General features: G+C 37.3%; 2 protein-coding genes and 1 long non-coding RNA gene across 4 annotated transcripts in view; 2 read left to right on the top strand and 1 right to left on the bottom strand.

The window, feature by feature from the left end:
* ptafr (platelet-activating factor receptor) overlaps positions 1–7615 on the top strand; it is a 9029-nt gene extending 1414 nt beyond the window's left edge. The window contains exon 2 of the mRNA XM_008399976.1: positions 6308–7615. Within this exon, the coding sequence (XP_008398198.1) occupies positions 6308–7441 (1134 nt within the window). The 3' untranslated portion in view covers positions 7442–7615. The remainder of the gene's footprint in view (positions 1–6307) is intronic.
* Positions 7616–11228: 3613 nt separating this feature from the next.
* LOC103458863 (uncharacterized) lies at positions 11229–16908 on the bottom strand. Of its 2 annotated transcripts, XM_008399974.2 has the most exons (6): positions 16821–16908; positions 16677–16739; positions 15188–15490; positions 11850–11978; positions 11742–11772; positions 11229–11665 (listed from the first exon to the last, which is right to left on the bottom strand). In XM_008399974.2, exons 1-6 carry the CDS (start codon positions 16861–16863, stop codon positions 11539–11541), a joined length of 696 nt encoding a protein of 231 aa, XP_008398196.1. In that variant the 5' UTR covers positions 16864–16908; the 3' UTR covers positions 11229–11538. The 2 variants fall into 2 exon arrangements, with proteins under 2 accessions (XP_008398196.1, XP_008398197.1); XM_008399975.2 differs by lacking the exon at positions 15188–15490.
* The window catches only part of LOC108165821 (uncharacterized), a 77672-nt gene continuing 67683 nt past the window's right edge, over positions 13897–23885 (top strand). Inside the window, exon 1 of the long non-coding RNA XR_001776139.1 lies at positions 13897–13962. This is a non-coding gene — a long non-coding RNA (uncharacterized LOC108165821). The remainder of the gene's footprint in view (positions 13963–23885) is intronic.

The following is a 23885-nucleotide window of genomic DNA, read 5'->3' on the forward strand; positions in this document are numbered from 1 at the left end:
TTTGCCCAGATGGCTGTAGAGCCACAGGAGGCCGGATAGTGTTAAGAAAATAAATTTAAAATAAGTTAGTTTTAGAATTTATCATGACTTGATTGAAATACCATARTTATAGTTTTAAAATTTATAACATATTCTGACCTATTGATATATTTTACTGTAGTTAAAGCAGATTGTTTGCCAAGATCTTCTGATCTGCTCTTTGTCTGTCGGGGAAATAATCAGTAGGAAGTTCTAGCTTTTCACACTGATTTGTGAAAAGCCATAAACCACCATGAATTCGGAGAGTCTGCTTCTACCTTATTTAACAAAAGGTGTTTGATCTTGTGACCAAACTGCGGGACTTTTTCTAAATTCAAAAGGGCCAGAGATGTCTTCCAATTGGTCAAGTAGAGATATGCCTTATTTGAATACATTAAAGAGGTAAACACACCTACAGRTATAAAAGTTTGTGCACAAGGGAAACAATTCAGAAAAAAGCTGATTTATTTTACTTCTGCACCAGCTCTTTCTCCAAGGACGTCCTTGATATKTCTTTGTCTTCTTGTCTCAGGTAACAATGTTTGTATCTGTGTTTCTTCAGTTTCCTGTACTATCTTATATTTTCTTCTGATTGGATTAAATTCTGTAATTCTGTGACGTCAACACGCAATGTTGTGTTTTTGTCCCCGCACGTGGCCACGCGAGAGAACCCGGGATCAAAAGGAAGTATCAGAGCCAGAGTTTTGCTAAATTTACCAGTAATATAAAAATTCTTCCTTAACACTACCTTTTGCAAAAAATAAGGAAAAAGATGCATTAAGTTAAAGACTCGAGTGACTCCACCACACCTGCAGGACTAAGTGGTTAAAGTTTCCTCTTTAACACTGAGGCACATGCTAAACGCTAAAGCATGCCTGTAGTGAAGCATGGTGGTGGCTTTGTGATGCTCTGGAGCTGCCTTTCTTCTTCTGGCGCTGGAATATTGCAGCCAAGATGTATTCAACCATCACAGTGGGAAAATATCCTGCTCTCTGGGAGGAAGCTGAAGCCGGGGAATTACTGGACCTTCAAACAGGACAGTGATTTCAGTGACTGCTCTTAGTACTGAAGAGGTTAAATCATTTTTGAGACTATAGTAGCGGTTAAAAGTGACATTTAGCATTTAATTTGTAGGAACTACTTTTACATACTATAAGTAGGCAGCAAAGGAACATTATGTCCTCAAAATTGATAGAAACAGGAAGATGTGGGCTGTATTTAGGTCTCTGGTCACTCTAATTCTGTTTCTGATTTCTCATTGACATAGATTTAAACTTTAGGTGTGGTTTGCCTATATTTAGCAGTTTAGCTAAGGCATTTCTTTGGCCAAGAACTCATGTCAGAGTGTTGAATCTCTTGATCCAGCTACTGAAGATTGTCTACTTTACTTTCCCTCTGCATTGTCTGTAACTAGTGGACAGCATTTTAACAAACGGTCCAGTTTTAAAGGTGCATTCAGGAAATATACACAGGGTTTTAAAAAGTAATCTTAAATATTCCCAGATTTTATACGTCTTAGCTATCGCTTGTAATGTGCAGTCATTTATTTATCATCTTTTTCATCAATAAGTGATATCTACTTGTTTTGCGGTTTTTGATGGGTAATTGAGGTTTTATTGTGCTTTGACAAAACTACAAATCCCATGATGCAGAAAACTAATAAGCTCCATCAAATTTATGTCCAGACATCACAGCTTTCCTGCAAACCAACAGAAAAAACAATGGGCCTGAAACTGAATGAAATCTGTCAATAAGATCTGTTTTTGATCATGATCATCTCTACTTCCAGCTATTTAAAGATAGATTGAACCAGAAGTTAGACAAAACTTATCACTATTACATTCTACTTAACCCATTTGTTGTTTTAAAATGTTCTATTGACGTTAATATGTTAAAATCTTACAGTTTATTTTGTTCAAAAGCTTTGAAAACCAAAATTTATAAATCTGAAGTGCTATTTTTATGAACTGGTGTCCCACAGGGCTCTATACTGGGTCAAATTCTCTTTATTTTCTACAGTAACAACTTGCCTTCTGTCTATGGACGTAAAATTTCAGTCTACACTGTAAAACATTTGAAGGTGGTTTAACTTGGAAATGAAAGCCAACTAGAAAATAGTTTGTTTTAACTCAGAAATTGAAGTTCATTAAGTAGATTTAACAACAAGAGACAAGTTGTCTAAACATTGCTTTTGCTGTTTATTATTCTTGAATTGTGAGTTTTAACTTAACCATATAATTATTTCACAATATGCAAGAAAAGACTGTCCTCACCGAAGAGCCAAATTCTTCTACTATTTTTACTCAGATTATCACGTTAAAATAACGACTTATTTTACTTTAGAATCATTTAAATTCTTGTTTCAAATTGCAGTAACAAAATTTCTGATCTGATAATGAATTTTATTAAACGTCACAATGAATTCAGCTAAAAAACATTTAGTCAGAACAGGACATAGAAATAAACAATAATAAAACACAGATCAATGTAACACACTTCCATCTCAGGATACAGAAACATGCCGCTAAGCATTCTGGGATATAGTTCCCACTCCTGTCTTTTTCTTTTTTCAGTTTTCTTTAAGTGCTGACATAAAAACTCTAGTTTATTCAACTAAAATTAATAAAAACCTAACACAATTTGCTACTAAGGTAGATTTCATGTCTTTCAGTCCCAACATTTATCCAGTAAGTTTTAAAAATGGAGTCACTGCGAGTTTAAACCTTTTCTTACGGTAAAACGCTGAGTTTACAGTGAGTCAACAGTGAGTAAACAGTGACTAACTTATGAAATTATGATGTCGACCCAGCAGAGATGAACTCATCCAACTTGGTGGTTTCCAAGTAAGTCTGACTAATCAGGTGACGAATGGGGAAAAAATGGAAAATGCAGATTAATACAATGTTACCACTGAATTCTTCTTGTTGTTCAGAGAGTGAGCTGATTTCACAAGGAAGAACATAACTATCAACACATCATTATATAAGTTTGATGTCATTTCGAAATTATGCATGTATTGTGCAATGGCTCCAAAAGACCCTACAAAGTTATTTAGAAATGTTTAACACATTTATTTTGTAAAAGGGAAAAAAAACTTTGTAGATTTTATTTGTTTATTTTTGCTAACATTTTCTCACAGTCAGCTGCACTGAAAAAAACAATCAATTTGATCAACTCAGTTTAATTGATGGCAGATTTTTCATCCTATAAATTGATGATAGTTGAACCAACTACACAAACATCTAGACAATGTAATTTAACTGAGTCAGTTAAGCATTTTTTAAAAATATATATTTTAAAAGAAAAAAAAGTGAATAATTATGGTGCGAGTATATATAAAGTAATTCAGTAATTCTGTTTTTTTAATCAACATCCATGTCATGTGGTCAAAATAGCCTTAAAATGCTTAGGAAAAAAATTGCTTTCTGATATTTAAAACTAACCTCAGTTGTAAAAAGAGCATACATTCAGACAAAACTGAAAATAAGTCTTTATACTGAATTATATTTCTTGGTGTTGTCCGTAATATGCCTCCGTGGGATGAATAAATCTGACTGAGATGATTAAATACATTTATTAAGTAATCCAAGTACAAGCCCAAAATTTAAAGATTAAGTGAGTCAAAAATTAGAGTCGGTGTATATTTTATATCTTTAGCTGCATTTTTAAAATCTGATTATAATAGTTGGTGTATATTTATGCAATATATCATTGCTAAAATATGATTATAAGTAAATAATGATAATCTGTCATAACCAATACAGTTCACAACAAAAGTATGAATAATTAACATTCTCTGGTAGAGTTTCTGAGGTGGGAAAAGACAAACTGCAATTTTCACATGAAATTGAGAAATAATGGTGGCTTCAGAGAACAGTGTCAAAGAACATGTCACGTCATCTTACGGAAATAATTCTAGCTTGTTATTTTACACACTTCATTTCTCAGAATGCTTGTTTGGAACAATCTCCTGAAACTTTTAATAACTTCTTAATGTTTTTACTGAAACAGTCGCCAACAGACGATAACAACGAACCATGATAGAATAAAAAAGTTTCATTTTATAGTTTACATTCTTTGGAAAATGTTGGAAAATGTTCAGGCCCAACTGCACATTAGCAAAACCCAGAATCTGAACTTAGCAGAAATAAAAATAATAATTATTGGAGATCAGATAACCGGAGGGTAAGCTAATGCATCGTGGCATCCGGCTTTCTTCTCAATTAATGGAGGCTAACAGCCAGATTCATCTAATTACAAGAAATTAGATGATTTTCACTTAGTGGTAAAAAACGCTTTTCAACAAATTACCATTTTTTCTGAACGCCACAACCACTTGGAGGTTTTAATGCTTCCTCTTGTAATTCTGTTTTAGTGCTTCGTCTTGTAATAATTTGATTTCTGGTCTTCTGGTTTGAATTCCTTACAGGTTTGATCATAAATATTGGTTGAGATCAGGGAAGCATGCTACTACGATCCTACACAGTAAAAATGCCAGTGTTGAATTAACACCCAAAAGGTTTATATGTGTCCAAGTCAGCAGGTGTTACAGAAACACTTCTGAAAGTGTTAAAAGATGGACACCCATTTTTTTTTGTTAAATTAACATTGGTCTATAATACTGAAATGGGTTTAAGAAAAGTTAAACTTTCCATTTTTGTGTATTGCTTTGAATATTTTCCACTGGATTTGATTGATATTGACACCTTGTGGGGTCAATTATTTACTTTTTTAACACCGCATTGTGTTTTGTGATCAACACTACACTGTTGTTACTTTTAATGTATTTTAACACTAACACCGTTGTAATGTTAATGCGACACTCTGTATTGTTGAATTTAACACCAGCTGACTTGGACACATATAGACACTTTTGGGTGTTAATTCAACACTGGCATTTTTACTGTGTACATTTCTTTGACTGCATCAACTTCTTCTTTTCTTTCCCATGATTTCATTTTCATGTTACTTGTGGTGTGCTTCAAGAGCAAACAGACAAATCAAAATATGTGACTTGCATGCGGAATATGAGTGCAGGACAATTTAAATACGACATCCAATCAAATATCTCTTGTAGAACAAATCTCTTGCAACAACTTTTGCGATTTGATGCATCGCTTTTGTCCGACTTTAACTCTTAGATAATCTTGGTTTATATGGTTTGGTTTATACAGCAAATGTGACAAAATAATGTTTCTGCTGGTGAATATTCAGCAGCTGCCTCATCCTGTTTTGGGGCATCGGTGAGAGTTTGTGGTGCAAACTCTCAGAAATAATAAAGAAGTTGTGTTAAAGGAAAAATGTTATTAACGACAGTCACCTCTAAGATGTTCTTTGAAGTTCAGTTCTAGTAAGATTGAAAAGATTAAATGAAGCAAAGTGCACAGTCAGACAGGAAGGTGTGAAGCAAAATGTGTTTCCTTTGTGTGGTTTGCTGAGTAAAAGTACAAAGAAACAAAGTCTGCAACCTGTCAGTGATGATAAGTGACCAACATGTTGTACGTAAAAGCCTTTCTCTGGAATTTAAAAAGAAGATCAGTTTCATTATGTATCATTTTTTAATTCATCCAGTCCACCACTGCATTCAGACAGACTGAGTTTGTAGCTGTGACAAACTCAAAAATATTATTTTCTATAAAAACAGCCACGGCTAACGTAATTTAAAAAAAAATCAAGACTCAAAGTATTCACATTTCAAGTGAAATGAGTTGATTAGTGGTGCAAATCACTATTAAATTCAAGATTTTAAGTTAAGTTTATTATGTTAACATTAATAAAGCACACAAATATATGCTTAGATGAAGACAAAAACTGAAAAGAAATTAGCAACAGAAATGTTCAAAATGCTAATTATAAATCTAATTATTTATAATTAGCATTTTATAATGCTAATTATGATTATGATTCAACCTAAGAAATTAGGTTGAATCATAATAAAAATAACAAAAGGTTAGAAAGTGAGTAAAATAAGGAAGCAAATGTAAAATTATATATTTGTTTCAAACAGAGGTTTTAATCTATTAGAGCCCATCTGCCTAATCGAACAGCTGCTGTTTCATCTCTGGATCGTTAGAGTTGACCTCTGGCTCCTTTTATTTGCACGGCTCTGACTAATAACCAGAAAGTCACTTTCCTCACTGTCCTATCAACTTTTTTAGAATGTGCTGACTTACTTAACTTTCACATCCTGAGAAAAACCTCAAAATAACTCTCGAACCCAGTTGCTCTCTTCCTGTCTTGTCGTTGAACTGCTTCTAACACTATTCATGTGTTACTTTCTCTCCCTCAGGTAGAAACGATGGGTGCAGACGCCAGCTCCACCTTTCTGGACTCGGAGTTTCGCTACGTGCTCTTCCCAGTTGTGTACAGCATCATCTTTGTTGTGGGCTTCTTCGCCAATCTTTACGTGCTGTTCGTCCTGCGGTGTCTCCGTGAAGCAAAGGCCATGGGAGAAATACGCATCTACATGACCAACCTGACCATCGCTGACCTCCTGTTTGTTTGTGCGCTGCCCTTCTGGATTGGGTACTACAGGCGTAAGGGGGATTGGGTCTTCCAGGATTTCATGTGCCAGCTGGCAGGATCGTTATTTTTCATCAACAACTATGGCACCATCCTGTTCCTCGGAGCGATCAGTCTCAACCGGTACTGGGCGGTCGCTCAGCCTCTGGACGCAGCCTCGTCAGACCACAGGCGCCGTGGGATCATCGTATGTGTCGTAATCTGGGTGTTTACCATTTCATTGTCCATCCCCTTCTTCATAGGACCAGGTACCAACGATGACGGAAACGTAACTCGATGCTTCGAAGCGTACCACAATCAAACGGAGCATGAAAAGATTAAAGTGGCAATTACGCATTTCTTAATAATTGCGATGTTTTTTGTTGTGTTTTTTCTTGTTGTGGTGTGCAATTTCCTGATTGCCCGAAACTTGCTTTCTCAGAGTATGCCTCAGTCAGATGCTTTCTCTGACACAATCAAGTCCAACAGGACGTTTACGTCTACGTTTAAAAGGCCCAATAAGGCCAGAGGTGTGAAGAGGAGGGCTCTCCAGCTGCTCCTGGCGGTGGTGGGGGTGTTCGTGTTGTGCTTTATGCCCCACCACGTCGTCCAGGGCCCCTGGGTGCTGGCTGTGCTGAATATAAAGGAGGGCTGGGGTCATGTAAACTGGAGCCAGGACACACGGCAGGCACTCAACGACGCCCATCAGATCACTTTGCTTCTGATGGGCTTCAACTGTATTCTGGATCCTGTGGTGTATTTCTTTGCCACAAGGAAGTTCAGGACGTTCATTGTGCAGCACATCAAAAAGTTATCAAGAGGAGAGGCTTGCTCCCACTCAGAGAACATCCAAGTATCCATGGACAGCAGGAACCACAGCCAGAGACTTCAGAGTATCCACCCACAGCCGGATGAGGAATAACTCAATGACAGACTCAAGAACACTTGAGAACAGGTGTCTTTATTGGGACATGTCACATACTGAACAGGACTACTGATTCTTTTACCTTTCTGTTTTGGTATTAGCTAGTCATCTTTTAGCAAACATTGTCTGCATCCAACAGCATTACTCAACTCAGTCGGTTAGTTTGGGGGGGAAAACTGCAGTTATTTGCGTTTTGCTGGTTTGTTGCCATGGTTCTAACACACCTGCGTAGCTCTGCGCAGCAGCAGCAGGTCTCCTTCGCTGCCGCACAGGTGTAAACCCAGAGCGAGCGTCTTGGCACTAATGTTGCGTTTAAAGGCGGCTCGGAAAAACAGGTTGCGATGCGTAAATAACGGTTAGACAGTTTTAACTGCTAAAAAAAGTGACAGAGGAAACAGATATGGGAAGTGCAGAAGCTCCTACTGTATCAAATCGATAAGGGATTAACAGAGAGTCGGCTACTTTAAGGTAAAAACAGCAAAGAGCTTCCAGTCCGGGGGGGCACGGCTGACTCTGTGGGAGGGCAATGCCCCCCGATGCCCACCCATGCCGCCGGGCCTGCTTCACACCAGGATTCATTTGACCAAATACCACATCTGCTTTTCTAATTCTTTTGTAATTTTCCATATATATTTTTTAAAATTTTCATATGTTTGTTTTGCCTCTGCCTTGTGTCTTCTCATACTTTGGTGCAACACAAACTGTTACTGTTACTTCTCTGCCAGGCAGTGCATCTTGGCCCATGTTTGAGTTTGCTAAATGTATGACTGCAGTCCTTTAAAACAAGCCGTAAAGCAACAATCAGATAACAGAAAAATGCTCCTGGAATGTAATAAGCTGTTTATTAATTACTTTGATTTAGACTTGTCTATCAACATATCTGATCTCTCTTTTATTTTATTGTACCATTTGTTCTTGCAACAAGCTGCAGCTGCAGTGAGTGAACTTCCACTGAAATGCTCCAACCTTGAACCTTGAGCGCTTCCTGTTGCCAAAAAACTGCACAATTAAGGTTTTCTGTGATTTTCTACTTCATTATTTAAGTTGATAGTGTAGTTCTGGTTTTGCTATATCTTTTAAAAGTATTGAAACTCCTTGAGTTTGTTGTATTATTATCACAAGATGTAATGTATTTTATAGGAAAGCAGATTGTAAAGATTCTTTTTGATTTCAGTGGTAATAGTTTGTAGCAGCAGCTTTCACTCCAACTAGAAAAATTGCTTCTTGCGAAACAGCCATGAGAATGAAAGCACCTGAACTCAGAAAACCCTAAAACATATGGCAATGATGCTTACATTCCCTTAAACCAGATGCCTGTGGCTACGTTTTGATGCGTAATTTATTTCTGTAGAGTGTAATTTGTAAGAACAGCAGCACTGTGTGTGTGTGATAAATCTGCCAAATTTGAGAAAGCGACAGCACTGTGGCAGTTGAAGAATTCAGTCAAGAACAGTCAAAAACGTGCGTAAAACTTAAATCACGGTTTTTAGAAAAACCGTGAAATGTATGAAAAGGCTGAAGCCTTTGAAGATAGCTGAATGCCTTGTGACTTGTTTAAAAGTTAAATGGAGTTTCTAGGTTGATGTAAGCAGAAGTAGTGAGCTGTCAAACAGCACAAAGTCTTTGCTGAGTTTTATGGAATTCCAATGAATTTTGATGCTTTTCATTGGAGCCAAAATTTGCAAAAGAGTTTAAAATTTTCAGAAAATATAAATGTTGAAATTACCAAAAGATATAGCAGAATGCATCCTCATTTGATTTTTAGCTGTACCAGCTTCGAGAATCTAGAGACTGAGATTTTGTGCCATTTTCATAATTATTAATCATCAATGATATTGGAAGGAGACCATCTGTGGACTTTGACTAGACCATTATACCACTTAATATGCTTTGATCTAAACTCTGTCTGTATGTTTAGTGTCATATTTAATTTCCTTTTGGATTAATAAAGTGTTTTTGAATTTGAATACGGTGAATCTTCCCTTCCCTCTCCTGCATTTTGCAGCCCCAGCAGGTTGTTTTTGCCCTGTATTTACCCCCATCTTCTGGCCATTTCTATCCCCTCAGCATGATGCTGCCACCACCACGTTTTGCTTTGGGTGTGCTCAGTTTAGGTGGACCAACATATCTTGGTGTGGCATACTCTTAACCTAATCTTGGTTTAAATTTCTCCACAACTTCCTCCTTGAGCTGACTGTGGTTCCTTGGTCTTCCTGATCCTGTTTGGTCACAAATGTTCTCACAGAACAGCTGGACCTTCTATTAAATTACACTCAGATGGACTTTATTTATTGTACAATGACTTTTGAAGCGTGAATTAAGGCATGCTGTATGCTTCAGTTTGTCTCTAAGTATTTTGAAACCATGTCTCATTTCCTATCTGCCTGTGCTATATATGTTCTGTGGCTTTAATGTGAAAACATGTGAAATAGTTCAACGGCTAAAAACATGTTTGTAAGAGATTGTACATTGATAATATGCTAATAAAACTATGCAAATTAACATCACACATGTTGTATTTAGTTGCTGCATTCTGCAGTATTTCTGTTCTTCCTGAGAAAGCAGAAGTTTTATAAATAGAAGGACATAAAAAAAATACATTTCTAAGAAAAACTAAGAGCCCACTGCACTGAGCCGCATTGAAAACCTTATTCCACCAAATATCTGAACTCTTCCTGAGTTAAAACATTAGGATTGTTGTCTCTAATGAATATGAACTTGTTTTCTTTGCATTATTTGACATCTGAAAGCAATGCATCTTTTTCGTTATTTTGACCATTTCTCATTTTCTGCAAATGAACACAAAATTTTTCAGTTGAATTTTGGAGACATGTTGTCAGTACTTCATAGAATAAAACAAAAAACAAAAAAAGGGATCATTTTACTCAGAGAAACTGGTCATTTTAAAGTGGTCTCTTAATTTTTCCAGAGCTGTATAAGCATTTTTATAACTTTTATTTTAGATAACCATGTAAATCTTCATGAAAGGTTTTTTAAATCTTGACACTCTTGTCATGGAAAAACAGGATTAGCGCAAAGTGTCTTGATATGACTTGCTATGTTTCTGGTCTTTTCCCCAGCCTCTCTTTCTTTCTATTATTATATTTTACTTTATTATTAATTTTATTTTATTATTTTAACCTCTGATCTTACCTGAGGCAAGTGAATACGGTACGCTGCCTCCTCTGGAAAGCTTCACATGGTGCTTATTGTGGTTTGCATGAGTCTCAAAGCCTTTGACATCCATTCCCTAACCATAGAATGTTTCTTACTTGTTCTTGAATGTTTTTAGCCTGGGGTAAGATGCGTTGCATCATGCTCCATTCAAACAAAGAAATCTCATCTACTTTTTTAACATTGATTCATTTTGGTTTATATTTTTTTTCTTGAAGGGGATGCATTATCCAAAATTCACATTTTGCACATTTTTGTAGTTTCTTTTAGGTTTCTACTGTTTGGAGAAAAACAACTTTTGGAAATAAGTTAAAGTTTTTTGGTATCAATAAAATGAACATCCTGATTATTAAATCACAATCGGTGTTTACTTCCTCGTTGCTTAGCAACCCCACATGGAGCTCCGGCTGGTTTCACTGCTGAAATCTGATTGTAAACGGATGATTGTAAATACTACACACTGTGGCACCACTTAGCCCTATTTAAGTCCGTGAAATAGTAGTACTTAAAGGTTTGTGCAGTGTTTTTCTGGCCCAAATCCCAAAAGATAGTGGAACTTAAAAAAAAACTTACATTAACCTAAAACTTAAAAAAAAAAAAAACTTTGTGTAATGTGCCATTTTGCAATATTTAGAGCTAAATTAAAGATATTTCTTAAACAAGTAAAACACAGAAAGATAGTTTGAAGATAACTGCAAAGCTTACAAATAAGGAATAAAGAAAAAAAAAAATCACAAAAACATTTTTGACAACTTGGGCAGAGACCACAGAAGGCTTTCACCACGTTGACATTGCGAAAAAATGCGCAAAAGTAGATTAAATCTGACTGAAACCATAAAACACGGAAGTTCAGACAGCATTGCAGAGATGACCATAGCAACCAAACAATTATTTGACTCCACACCCACTCATGTCATCATTTATGACAGAGTGGAGTAGAAATCGTCCCTTGTGAGGTTGGCAGGGTTGAGGTCAGTGTAGGGTTGAGCATTGCTTGTATAGTTCATGTAGACATCAACATCAGCGTCACTCGTCTGTGGCAGATTCCTGCAGAAAGAACATTTTTGATTAATCTTGTCATATTGCACATTTTTACCAAGAGAGATTCAAGAATGAAACTCACTTTGGGATCACTTCAGATGGCGGCGGGACGTCTAATAGAAAACAAATAAATTTTAAAGATTCACAAAAGCTTTAAATAAGAATTTGACTCAACCAGATTTATCTTTACCTTTCTTTGGAGCGTCCAAAGTGCTTAGTTTGTTGCCAGATCTTTCCCAAAAGAACCAACCCATACCGGCAATGATGCCAATCAAGATCAAGATAGTAAAGGCAAAGGCGGCTTTTCCTAACTTCTCTCCTAGGGAAACAAGATGGGGAAACAGATTGTCAACAGAGACAAAAAACTTCAAGTTTTAATGGAACAACAGACAAGAAAACAGACAATACGGTTATTGTATGGTCCAGTTTTGAAGATTTTTCAGTCTGGTTCAGTTGTTAGTTTATTATCTAAACTTAAGGAAGATTTGGTAGATTTTATAATGCAGAAGGTTTAACTTGATAACTTGAGCAAAAGTTAGTTCAGCTCAGTTATTCAGTTCATATGATGAAACTCAAACATAGTAACATAAAGATTTGCACTGATTGCAGTTTTCTGGCAGATCACCGACCTGTCAATTTAAATTTTGGTCAATAAAGATTTTTTTTTTAAATAACTGGTGGGCTGCACAGTGGTGCAGTTGGTAGCACTGTTGCATTGCAGCAAGAAGGTTCTGGGTTTGATTCCTGGCCCGGAGTCTTTTTGCATGGAGTTTGCATGTAATAAGTTGTGATTCCCTGTTAAAAATGTTTCCAGATAAAGAGTAAAATGCTTTCAACAGGCACATGCAGAGGGTGGAGCTGGTGGTGCTTGAGCACCTGCCCTTTTTGCTCCTTGCCCCAAAGTGCCCTTTTGGTCAATTTTTTTTATTTTGTATTATTATTTCCTAAGGCCTCTTCTGACACAAAAAACATGTGCTAAAATTCTGTGCTTTTTTGTTTCTTTTTTGTGCAACATAATAAGCCGGTCACCTTGTTACCTTTGACCTTTTGCACGTGACGCATGACGCAGTTGCCTCTCGCGCAGTGAGATAAGGAAGCTAACTGGAGCTCAACGTAGAGAACGTTCCAGATCACATAACAGTTTTTGGTGAATTATAAAATAAATAAAAAAAACGTCTTTGGTGAATAAAGTGGAGTAGACTTGCTACTTGTCAGACGACAGAAACATTGAAGTATCGTTACTGCTTCAGCACGAAGTAGCCTCCTGTTGTCCTCATTTTCTGTGTATAGGGAAAACACATACAAATCTCCGTCATTTTGACCCGAGGACAACAGGAGGGTTAAGCAGAGAGGTAATGAAATACAACAGACACTGACAGGCCTCTGCCTTTCTCTGAAGAACTACTGAGCGGGAGGAGACAGACAGCCAGGTGAGGAGAAACTGTTCTTATCTATCGATTCAGTGTTTCTATCATACAGATATTAGGCTGTTGTTGATGACCCTGATAGATTCAGGGTTTAGATTCAGTCGTTAATCGTTAGACTGATAGATTCAGTCGTTAGCTGATGGCTAACGACTTTGCTAGCAAAGCTAAATGACTAAAAGCTTCTTCCCTGTATCGTTAATGATAGCCGCCATTCTTTAGTATTTATTATGCAATAAGGGCACATCGCCCGTCCAAAACCGATCATCTCCATAATGGATATATGTCCAATCTTCTAATTTCCTTTGCTACATAATGTACATTTCATTTATTCTGGCGTTGGGTAAATGTATCTTGAAGGAGAATAACGCTTAAATAAAAGTCCAACAAGGATATTYATTTAGAATTAAAAATAACTCACCCTGAATTACCATGATAGATATAATGAATGTAATAAAAGTGAACTTAATGAACGGGAAAAAAACTCAACTCAGACTTTAAGTTTAGGGTCTGGTTTGCAGAGTATGAAGTTAAATTTGTTTCCCAATTATTCAATGGAAGAAAAAAAAACTAACCTCAGTTAAGTAAAATAAAATTGTAATCAAAACGTTTGGAATTGTAATGATTCCTTTTAAAAAAAAAAGTTTTGTTTAAAAGACTTTTTTAAAATTAAATAACTAATTTTTTACCAAACATAAACATTTATTTGCACACATCAGAAATCTTTTGTTGTGTTGTGAAAACTCAGTAGGCTTTTCTCATGGTGACATGCATTAACAATTCAATTTTTGCTTTTGTTTTTTTCGTTTTTTGCAGTTCCACGTTAAAGTTTGATGCAGCTCTGCTTTCCTGAATCGACCGTCTTCATCGCCACTGCAGGTATAGCAAACAGGCAGATCTTTGTTTTATAGATTACAGTCCACTAAAAGGTTGCATTGTGCCCTTGTTTATATTTTTATTAGTGTAATTCAGTAAAGACAAAATATGTCTGGTGGTCCAGCTCTGATTTACATATCTTGCTAAATTGCGGGTTTGAATATTGCAAAACTTTCCTATAACAAAATAGACMTGCAGAAAGAAATTACTAATAAAATATCTTACATAGGCATAGTGTTATGCTCTATATGGGGATGTTCCTTAGCTTTGATTGCATATGTCACATTTTTGTAATTTATCATTGTTTATTAAACTCTGAAAGTTGAGTGGCTTTGTTACTATTCTGTCCTAGAATGCGGTTAGATGTGCCCTTTTTTAGTTTTTGAGCACCTGCCCCTTTAGTGGCCTCTGCACGGGCCTGGCTTTCAAGATGGGTGACATCCTCTGTAAATGTCAAACGCAGCTTTCTTGAAGAGTTTCCCCATATGGAATGCATTTTCCTATGCTTGTTTTTGCTCTTGAATTATCACTATGACGACACGCCTGTGCTTAGAAGTGAATAAATATTGAAGAGTTGCAAGACCCCGTTGGCGTTAGCTCGTCTGACGCAGCTCAGTCTGACAGGCTTCTCCCCTTGCTGCAGACAGGCTTTTGTGTCCTTGTGGTCATTTCAGAGTTTATTTGAAGAATAAACCTAACACCAGCACTGCTAGGGACAAGGGTGTACAGAAGATGGGTGAAAAATAACTGGCAATTATTAAAGTCCTAATAAACACATCTAATTTTCCTGCAAAACATTGAACAAAGTTGCTAAATTGGCCACAGAGGGGTGACTACTGCAGACTTGATGTGGTAGGCGAATCTGTCTGTCAACCCTCTGGCATGGCAGAGCTAAAGTGGACAGTGTGGCAGTAAATGATATTGGTGGATTAGATATAAGCTTTGGCCAATAACTGATAAATCAAAATAAGAATAATCAGGGCCAATTGATTCTCACAAACTGCATTTTTTAAAAAATATTTCAGATATGGAAATCTTCAAATGTTTTCTGAAAATTTTGAGTTAATTTCCAGAGAATTGGTGAATCTATAAATAATGTTCTGGGGATAGGTGAGGTGTTCTCTACAGTTTAGAAATCTGACCCAACTGAGAATTTGTTCTGAAATGTATTGTCATCGTGTAAAAACAGGTAATAACAGAGAAAAGATTATTTAAGAAACCAACCGACCTGCTGTTGATATGGAGACGATGTACACGGTGTGATTCTGGCTCACGCGCTTCACATTCCCAATGCGGAGTTCACACCTGTACATCCCAGTTTGTTTGGGCTCGGTGAGGAGCAGTACCTGACCCGAACCCACATTTTCCCAGCTCTGATTTTGAAGTTGGTACCTGGACCAGATAATGTTTTGTGGTGGGATTATTGTTTGACAGTGTAGCTCGACTGTTAGACCTGCAGCAACTGGGTAGTCTGGTGTGGCCACAAGATGGAGGCAATCCAGTGGTATTGTTGTCGCTATTGTTGTTGGTGCTATGGTGGAAAGAGGCAGAAGAAGATAAGAAAAATAGAATATTTTCATAAAAAAATTGGAGCAAAGCAGGGTTTTATTTTGTTTGTCGCTTTTAGTTTTACTAAGCTCAGTTTAGAGATTCATGATCTGTCATAATCTTGTTTTACAATGAATATTTCACACATAAATGGTAACTGTACTGCATCATTTTCCTATATAAACTTTAAACAGCACAACTAGCGCTATGTTTAATTGTTTTTATTGGAAATATCAGACAAAATGAAGAGTCATTTTGGGTCTAGATCATGAGATTATGGTGACCAGTTGGGTTTTCTGTTTATAAACACTTTCCTCATATGCTTAAACAAACTGAAACAAATCTATGTTGTACGATCTTACTGAAAATGGAAATCTCAGAAAGAGATGTTGCTTTGGTTGTGCTTCGCGGTCAGATATGTAAGCTTGTACCACTGTGTGTCTGCTTGTAGCCATGTTCAGTGTCTGAGGCGCTAAACCCTGAGTTAGGAGGGCGAGACCAGCAGCAGCTCAAACAGCACATTCCTTAATGAGCTCAAAACAGGCAGAACTCATCAGAATTTTGTGTATTAAATGTAATTAACATGTTTTGTATAGCACACAGATTCATCTTAGCTTGTTCAAGGGAGCAAGGCAGACCTTAAATCATTTACTGATTTAATAAATTGATGCTTTATTACTTTTTTCTTGCACCTGGACAATGTTTGATTAACTTTTACTTTAATAGTTTGAGGCTTGGAGTGGTTTATCCAGCGTTAAACTGGTATCTGTTCACATTTTCAGTTATTGGTATTGTATCTAATCCAGGCTTGATTTGAAGCCTTGAGGGTTTTACATAATCCAGGTATTTAACTGCATGTTTTTTTTTTAGAAACCTCAACAATTAAGGACATTAATAAAAAATGTGTGTTGAAAGCACATCATTTTTAGAAATGACGTTTTCTCTCTTCAAAATTAAACTTTATTCCATGCCCAATTTTCCCCCCAAAAAACAGATTCCATATTTGTTCAGATTGTGTAGAAAACCTGCATTTTTTAATGAATGTGTCCATAAAAAGGGAACAATCTAGGCCTACAAATCTCTGCTGGTTTAAACCTCAGCTTTACCTTTTCAAAGCTACCGCTGTCTTTTAAATGAACTAAGAAAAAAGAAATCCAGGTGTGGATTACCTTCTGTCGAAGTTGTGCTCATCAGTTTTGTAGTTGTGGATGAATTAGTACTCACAAATTTCACTGCAAAGACATTTTAAGAGATTTTAAAAGGCATCAAAAAAACAGCTGCTCTCACTTTCAGCCTTGAGACATTTTACTTACCTGTGCTTGCACACAGGAAAAAAACAAGAAAGCAAAGAAACATGTTGTATGTGATGAATCTGCTCCTGTTACTTCTGTGTGTGATATGCAACGCTGATTTATTGTTCAACTCCAAACTCAGGAGGAAGTATGAGACATGGAAACTGTAGGAAGAGAAGTCTCAACTTCCCTTCATAAAAAATTTACAAAGCAATGCGATGATTGATCACACAAGCTTCCACAAAGGGAGGAAAAAAAAACAAAACTCGTATGCTCCGTTTTCCACAGCATGAGCACAGAAAGTCAGCAGAGGTTTTATAAAACGTGATTTCGTCGAGAAAAGTTTCTAACATTTAAAATCTGCCACTCAGTTATAACCTGCAGGAAGAACAGCGTTTTTTTCTTTTCTTCTTCTAACCAGCTTTTATTGGATTTTTTTTAAAACAAAGCTGGCAGGCAAGTCTATCAGAAACACAACACGTTTGGTCTCAGAGTTTCATATCTCCGACAGAAGTCTCCTTCAGGCTCAGCTTGAGATGGCGGCTCAGATTGTAGCAGGCAGATAGGCAGATTAGATCGCTGACCTGAGGGAGCCGCTCACTGGCTGCCAGGAGGAGCAACTGGATTTTAAACCGTTCTGCACAAAACAAAGAAACCTGCTTCAGAATATTCAGCAACCTTGTCTGACAGTCGGCATTTTAGTTTAGTATCTTCTCAACATCTGTCAAAGAGCTGTAAAAAGTTTTTGCCCCATTTTTTTTGCTGCCAAGTCACTTGAGTATTTCAGTTCGTCAGACTAGCTTTTATTTTAAACAGAGATCTCAGCCCTGCCTGGTTCAATGTGAAACATTAGTTTTAATTAATTGACGTTTTTTAAAAATTGAGTTCAGTATCACAAACCACACCTTAATCCCAGAAATCACTTAAAGGGGCAGTTTTATACATTTCCCAGGCACACAGAGTTATTTTGTAGCACAGTAAATTGAATATGTTACCTTCAATTGTAAAAAAATTGCTTAAAAGAAATTTGACTTAAATTTTGACGCCTTGAAATTGGACCCCTGTCTCTTTAAGAAGCTCCTGCTCTTTCTGATAATCTGCCTTCAACAACCGTTCTAAACAGCAATGCACTGAGAAGTAGTTCTCATAACGCACTCAGCAGATGTATAATTTCACCAGGTATTTACTAATTGATGCTGCCACTAGTCTGGAGGAACTGAGTAGAGGTTGGGGTGTATGTGGGGCAGAAACACAGCTGGGTTGCAGCTCTATGGAGGAAGTTTGTTGGCACTCCGAGTGGCTTCCACACTGTGGAAAACATGCATTCTTTGATGCATGTTGAAGACATGCATCATTTGATGCATGGCTTCAACATGCATCAAAGAATCAAAGCAACATCATGATATAACGCTCAAAAAAGTTTCTTATGTACTAACCCAAGCAGACATGATTGCCAACATGAAACAGTCTAAAACGTCTCAAAAATTGACACTTGAAGAACTTTAATTGCTGATGAAAATAACTTATTTGCTGACATCTATCAGTCTGGAAAGGGCTACAAAACCACTTTTTAAGGGGTGAATATTTTCACCCCTCAACCACTCATCCATGAGGTTACAGAAGCCACTTCTCTAGCCACTTCTCTAGCTGGTTAAGCTCTAGCGAAGTGGTTTCTGTCTCCATCGGCAGCGAGTTCCTCACTACAGTAGGTGTGAATATGCGCAGGAACCTGACTCACCCGTTGAGAAAGGGCTAAAATTACCCAGACTTTCAGAATCAGGATGATGATATTATTGAAACCATGAATTCTGCTTGCTAACTGAAAATCCTGAAGGCAATACCTCTTTATCCGTTCGTAATCTCAAGCTCAAGTACATTTGGGGTCTTCAGCAGGACAAAATATAAATTTTATAAAATCATAAATATATTTTATTCAAGATGACATGTACCTAAAATGATTCAACAACTGAAGTGAGACGGTAACGTTTCTCTGAAAAAGTGACGAATCAAGCAGAAGTACTTGAATATAATAATAAGCATAATTTACAGAGGAACTGGGCTGTAGCTACTGAGGTGTTTTTTGTAGATACAGTTACTAATGTGACATTATGATGTTCCTATAATAAAGGAAGTGGTTTCGGTTGCATCATAAAGTGTTGCTAAAACAAACGGACTGATACAGGTTTCGCAACACATAGTAGAAGTAAACTTGAGTGACTTGGTGTGAAAAAGCTAAAGCAGTAAATAACATTTAATGCAATCACTTTACGTGAGACACGGCGGTCTGTCACCGTCACGAGTCTCTATGATTCATTTCAAAACATCCTAAGTAGGTTAAGTTATAAAGAACAGGCCATTAGAAGCTGCACCATTTCTTGTGCTCTCTTAGCTACTACTGCAGTGCATGTGGGTGAATTTTGGTTTTGTTCAGAGGAAAACAACAGAAAAATAACCCTCAAACCACATCAGAGAGCTTTGTTGTAAATTGTTCTATATTCTCAGCTTCTTATAGAAGTCAACAAGCGAGTCATGGATCTGTCCTCAGAGGTGCTGCTACCTGGAACTTAGGGCTGTTAACTCTGCTGCAAAGGTGTTATCTGTTTGATTTTGTAATGATCTTCATAAAAACTTATCATGGCACTTTTAAAGTATCTCGTTTTGATTATTCTGTGTTCTTTAGTCTCTTTCTTTGGTTAGATCAATCTTGTTTCTGTTAGTTCAGTCCTTCTTAGTGTTTCTAGTCATGCTTATTTCCTGTTTCAAGTTATTCATTGTTACTTTATGTATTTTTAGGTCTAGTTATTCTTTAGTGTTAGATTCATTTCCTAGTACGTTGTGTACTCTCCCTCTCCCCCTGTGCCGTTTTCTCTCCCTCCCTTCATATCTGCAGTCGTTAGTTAGCTCACCTGTCCAGGTCTTTCGTTCAGTATTTAAGCCCCTCTTCTCCTGTTACTCTCGTTTCTTACTCGTTACTTCCCTGCATTCTCACCTTTGTAGGGTTGTTGTAGAAGAATATTTTAGTAATCGAGTACTCTGTAGAATATTTTTACGATGATCCTCTCTCTCTCTCTCTCTGAGCGCCATTCCTACCGTTCGCTCCAAAACCGTCACGCAACAAAACCTACCGTAGTCTGACCACCGCACCCAAACTTCAACAATCCATATTTCTCCCACAATTCAACACCATGCCGCTAGGACTTAACAACAACTCAAAGGCAGAATAAAGAGAGCTGCCCACCACAAATAATCATCCGGGCGTAACACGGTGCGCTACATAATGAAACATCATTTAACTTTAATGAAGCTTCCCTACTTTACTTTCAGAGGCAAAGATATGAATGACAAATTCTTACATGAGGCAAATCTGGAGAAACGTATTCACACCCCTACATTTTTTCCTTGTAGATAGATTACAGTCACAAACTTATGTGTATTTCGGGAGATTTTATGTGATGGAGGAGAAAAAAACAAATTTGGTGCAGAATCTTAAAAGTGTGGCATGCCTTTGTCCTCTGCTCGGCATGCCAGTTTTACTGGACGGTCATGTCTTGGTTTGGAGTTTCACCATCCTTCGTCCATGTTCAGGTTTTTTATTAAGCAGAGCTCGATGGAGATGCTTAAAGCTTGTGATGCTGCTTTAAAACCTGCTTTAACTTTCCATGACCTGTCTGTTGTGTTTGTTGGTCTTCATGATGCTGGTTGCTATCTAATGCTTTCTGACAAACCTCTGTGGCCTTCAAAGAATGTGCAGCAAACTCTTCCAATTTATTTTTTTGCTGCAAAAATTTAGAAACCCATGTATAATTTTCCTTCTTCGTTGCAGATATGGATTACTTTCTTTTGGTCTATCATAGCATTCCAATTTAAATTACTTTAAAATCTGCAGTTATGTTTGTGATGCACTGCATTTTTAGGTGTGGCAGTGAACTTCTTCTTGTTTTAAGGAAGCCTTGAATGCAGATGTTGCTTCCTGTAAAAGAAAAAAAAAAGTTTCCGTTGCCTTTGTTGGTTATAGTTTGAACATCTTTCTCTTGCTGACTACGCCCACAGTTCCCTTATTGCTGCAGAAGAGGACTAAGCTGTGATCACGCACTCTGCCCTGCTGTCACTTCCTGTTGACCAAGAAAGAAAAAAAGAGACACAATGTTAAAGTATAAACAAATACCTTAGATGTTGAAGCTGCAGAATGTAACTTTTATAAAGAACATGTTTTTTAGATATTTGTTAAAACTGTCATCAGGTTAAGATTGACCTTCTACCCTTCCTCCCTGAGCTACTATTGCCATCTGAAGAAATGCAGAAAAACAACCAATCAGAGGTGCTGTCAATCACACTCATGTACTCACTACTAAATGTGCTAATGGTGAAGAAACAAGTTATTGTTACAGGAAAACTGTTTATTTGCCTGAGCATTCACAACAGGCCATGCTAGCTGGAGTGTACCAGAGAACAAAGGGGGAGATGAAAGGGGAAGAGCAGCGCCACACAATATTGTGACTGACAGCACTAAGACCCGCCTCCTGGCTCTGATTGGTTCTTTGTAGTTGACCCTGAGAGAAGGCAGAGGAGCTAATTTTTTTCCCCACAGATTATCAGTCTTGTACTGTATGGTCATGTCATTGTGACAAAATATATTTTCTATAAAAGTTACTGCAGCTTTGATCATTAAACTAAAACATAGTGAAGTTAGAGAAAGATCTACCTGTATTCTATCACATGTGCTGTGTGCAACACTGAACAGGTGAGCAGGGACATTATAGTGTAACTGAAGCTGTGTGCACCACAGGTGAGAGCGGAACCACGTTGTTTCTGAGAGAAAGATAAATGGTAATGCTGTATAATTATCCACTCTCACGCATGTGCACATCTGAGTGTGTATCCCTGATCGTGTATTTTAATCCCAAGTCATTATTCTTCATTATTCCTCCATTATTCATCACTCATTCATTATTCTGGCTGTTCTGCAGGCTGCATAGATGTCTGTTGGTTATCGCCGCAGAAACCGCTGCAGCCCTCCTTCCAGTAAAATATCGAGGTCAGGCTTTTCTCACTCACTCATTTTGAGATCTTGATCTCTGCTTTTCATACTTGATCAAATGAAAAAGGAAAAAAAAAAAGTTTTTGTCATGCCTGACTACTTCTATAGGAATTTTGTCGTTATTAATCTCCAGAGGGCAGCATTGGCCCAGTAGATGCAAAGCCAATGTCTGTGCAGCTTCTCCTCAGGGTAGTGAGGAAGTCATCTCCTCTGCATTAAGCAGTTTGAGTCATTATTTCACTATTTGTGCTATTTTGCATAGAAATAGAAAAAGCCACCAACACAGAAGAGTACATCCTTATTGGTACACAACAAAAATGTGAAATATGAATAATGACAGCATTTTAGAGTTTTAAACAGACTTGATTTAGTAACTGGGTCAGGCTAGTCGGCTCACAAACAGTTTTTCTGCCCAAACTCTGAGATCAGAGCTTTTTAAGATTTTGCCCTTTTGTCACTAATTTGGGAACACGTTTAGAGTAATTGTCCATTTGGAAAGCCTGTTTGCACCCAATATTTAACTTGATTTTGAGTTCTTACTTTAACATTTCTAAATATCAGCATTCTTTTTTAATGATTGTCATTTTCAGGCTCTAATGTGCTATTTTTTCTGTTCTTTTCTTGAGTAATAGTTTCCTCTCGAAGCTCCACCAGGATCTTCTTAAGGCCTTTTGTTTTAATTCTGGGGTTAATGTACAAAAAGATTCTGATGGCTGCACATTTCCATGGTGTTTATACTTGCATATGATTGTTTAAAGGGGGATTTTTTGTGTAAAATCTCCTGATTGTTGAGTCACAATCAATAGGCAAAGTTACCTAGTAACCCTAGCAGAGCCCCAGCATATTTGGTCAGCTGAATTTACCGCTGTATGCGCTCTACAATGGCTACTGGAAAAAACAAGTGTTTTATTGCTGACCTAACATCCAGAAACTACTTGCTGCATTCTTGTTGGTTGTGCAGAAGGCTCTACTTATGATGTTCAAAGATGTATAAGTGTAAATGTTGAGTTGGGGGGCGTGGCCTGCAGCTGTTCATTTGAGTTTAAAGTGACAAAAGTCCCTGAAACATCATTCTGAAAGGCGCTCAAAACCAGCAGAACTGAGCTAACTAATCTGTGCAAAAAATGTATGTTTTGTATAGCACATAGATACTAACCTGTTCAAAGAAACATCATAGCTCCTCTTTGAAGTGACAGAGGCCAATTTTGAGGCACCAAATTGCAAAGTCAAAGTTATTTTTGATACATAATGAATGTGAAATCCTGAGGCATCTGGAAATTTTCCACCATTCTCCTCCCGACGTCTTGGCTGATTTCTTTTTATTTCTGTGTGAAGACAGGAAAGCAGTTTGTTTGAGGTGGGTTTTTTTTTCTGCACTTGTTCAAGTCTGCATCTCTGAAAATGTTTGACAGTACAAAATCAACCACTGGATGGTGCTAAGTTTCCACAATTTGAGTGAATGCCTTAATGCTGCAAAGCCCCATTTGTAGTCTTTTATCATGTGCTGCATGCATATCACACGAAATTATGAATTTTTTAGTTTGTTTTCTTGAAGAAGTCAAGAATATAAATTCCTCATGGATAATAAACAGATGCCACTTTGCAGTCTCCTCTAAAGAAACTATTTTAATCCACATGTATCAACACATGCATAGATGTATTTATGGATTTATTCTATATATTTCAGATTCATTGGTTTGGTTCCTTTAAATGAACTCCTCATGCAGCTGCTTTCAGTGTCTCTGTGAAAGCGTTTGGCTGTGGGCTGTTTTTCTGTTCACACTTGAATTGCTGCTTCCCTCCTCTGGTGCCTTCAGTTTGTCTGCGTCTTCTGAACATTCGCCCTGTGGGGAGCAGCAGCAGTCACTTCATTACAAGGGAAAATGCATTATAATGTTGTTGAGCGGCGAGAGCACGACGTACAGTCAGAGATTTCCTTTCGGAGACAGTTGCTCTTGATGATTCAAATGAAATATGAAAGCAGCGAGTGTGTGCGTGTGATTGAGGGTGCAGTCATCCCTGCGTCGTGCGCTGATGGATAACTTTCC

This window comes from Poecilia reticulata, linkage group LG22 (genome assembly GCF_000633615.1).
Source record: "Poecilia reticulata strain Guanapo linkage group LG22, Guppy_female_1.0+MT, whole genome shotgun sequence".
Classification (NCBI taxonomy): domain Eukaryota; kingdom Metazoa; phylum Chordata; class Actinopteri; order Cyprinodontiformes; family Poeciliidae; genus Poecilia; species Poecilia reticulata.